This window comes from Centruroides sculpturatus, unplaced genomic scaffold (genome assembly GCF_000671375.1).
Source record: "Centruroides sculpturatus isolate CEXI.00-Female unplaced genomic scaffold, Cexi_2.0 scaffold7064, whole genome shotgun sequence".
NCBI lineage: Eukaryota > Metazoa > Arthropoda > Arachnida > Scorpiones > Buthidae > Centruroides > Centruroides sculpturatus.
In genome coordinates, this window is record NW_019391151.1 from 1 (window position 1) to 1858 (window position 1858).

The 1858-nt window shown below is 30.0% G+C and overlaps 1 protein-coding gene across 1 annotated transcript; it reads left to right on the plus strand.

Moving 5' to 3' along the window:
• The first annotated feature begins 279 nt into the window (after nt 1–279).
• LOC111617564 (sushi, von Willebrand factor type A, EGF and pentraxin domain-containing protein 1-like) lies at nt 280–1673 on the plus strand. Its single transcript, XM_023358844.1, has 4 exons — nt 280–459; nt 531–807; nt 929–1196; nt 1295–1673. The coding sequence occupies exons 1-4, from the start codon at nt 295–297 to the stop codon at nt 1524–1526; spliced, it is 942 nt and encodes a 313-aa protein (XP_023214612.1). The 5' UTR covers nt 280–294; the 3' UTR covers nt 1527–1673.
• Nucleotides 1674–1858: the final 185 nt, after the last annotated feature.

Here is a 1858-nt window from a genome sequence, read left to right on the forward strand (position 1 = left end):
GCTATTATCATAGAGTTTTTTAAACTTGAACATTTTTTAATATAGATTTTTTCATGATTTAATAAATTACCATTCATAAACTTTCGTTATTAATAATATTTATAGAGTGGTTTAATTTAATTATATAGCATAAAATTATCAGATTTCTTGGTATCTTAACCTCCTGTTCAAGACCCCAGAAAGTGCAACAAGTGCTCTTGACAGCATTCTTTTGTAATTAAGAAGCCATAATTTAGCCCGATTAAAATCCTGCGGTATCGTTTGTTTATTTTACATATTAATTTATTCAAGATAATGTTTTACTCACTAGCTGGATGCTTAAACGGTGGGACATGTGATCTTGATGAAGTAGACTGCATCTGTCGAAGAGGATTTACGGGACAGTTTTGTGAAACTAATATAGATGACTGCGCAGCTGACCTCTGCCAAGTTAATGCTATGTGTTTTGATGGATTTTACGCAAGTTAAATTTTTATAATCTATAGATTATTGAAGTTTATAAGCATCTAAACGTTACAGAATTTATTTAGGACGTTAACTGTTGTTGCGACATTGATCATGTGGGAAAATATTGTAAAAACGAGAAAAGATGTAATAACGAATTATGCAATAATAGAGGAAAATGCATTGTAAGGAATAACACAGAAATATGCAGATGTTTAAAATTATATAAAGGCAAATATTGCGAAATAGAAATTAAAAATTGTTCAGTTAACCATTGTAAAAATGGAGGTTTGTGTGTGCCTGCATATCCGAAAAATATTTGTCGATGTCCGCCATCACATAAAGGAAACGATTGTTCAGAAGGTAGTTTAAAAGTGTTTTATTTCAATTAAGAATTCTAATCGTAGCGAAATAAATTGTCAATTAATTAGTAGTGTTTAAAAATGGATTTCTAAATCTGTAGTGATGATTTGTTTACTTTCAGAGAGATATTTCATGTACGCACTCAACTTTCAAAAAAATATTACTACCGAATATTCAATGGTAGTCAATAGCCGTTTACTTGAAGAAGTTACTTTTGCATTTTGGATGAAAGTTTCGACTCTTCAGCAAAGAGGAACGTTGTTTTCATATTCGTACTTAGATCCAATTAAATACCAAGATGAACTGCACGGGTTTGGCTTAAGCGATACTTCATACTTAAAGTTATATATGTTTGGAAAGAAATATCTTTTAGAAATTAAACCCAATACGTGAGCATTTAATATTTTCTATTTATATTTTTAGTAAAATCTTTTATATTAATTTACTTTGTACATATATTATCTTAAACAATGGGTACAAAATTTAGAAATTGGCATCATTTCGCGGTAACATGGAAGAGTGATTCTGGAGAAGCGTCAGTTTATTGGGATGGAAAACTAAATCGCATCATAAATAACGTGAGAAGAGGTAGACTTTTATGGAATGGTGTTCTAGTGCTTGGACAAGAACAAGTTGCACTCGGGGAAGTTTCCTTTATAGGACATTTTTCTAAAGCGGAAACATATTTAGGAAAGATAATTGAAGTAAATTTTACTTAATTCTCTTTATAATATTTTTATTTAAACTTTAATGAAAGAATGCATTCATCAAGAAACGTCCCGTGAATTTATGTATTGTAGGAATTATCAAAAATAATTAACATCACTGTGAATTTGAATCCTGTTTATAACTTAGCATAGCATATATAGTACTGGTTAGAGATTAATGGATTAGGTCTATTCATACAGGACATAATTATGTATGACCTTAAATATTATGTAGTCTTAATATGTGTCTTACATTAACGCTACTCTATATTTAGAGCATTTAGAGGAAATTTAGAGTACTGGTATTTTAAATACTAGAGAGGTTGCGGCCGAAGTTTTCATCT

Coding starts and splice junctions, on each gene's coding strand:
- LOC111617564 (XM_023358844.1), top strand. CDS start 295: ATGTTTTACTCACTAGCTGGATGCTTAAACGGTGGGACATGTGATCTT. Junction 808..928: donor AGGAAACGATTGTTCAGAAG/GTAGTTTAAAAG, acceptor GTTTACTTTCAG/AGAGATATTTCATGTACGCA. Junction 1,197..1,294: donor TTAGAAATTAAACCCAATAC/GTGAGCATTTAA, acceptor TACAAAATTTAG/AAATTGGCATCATTTCGCGG.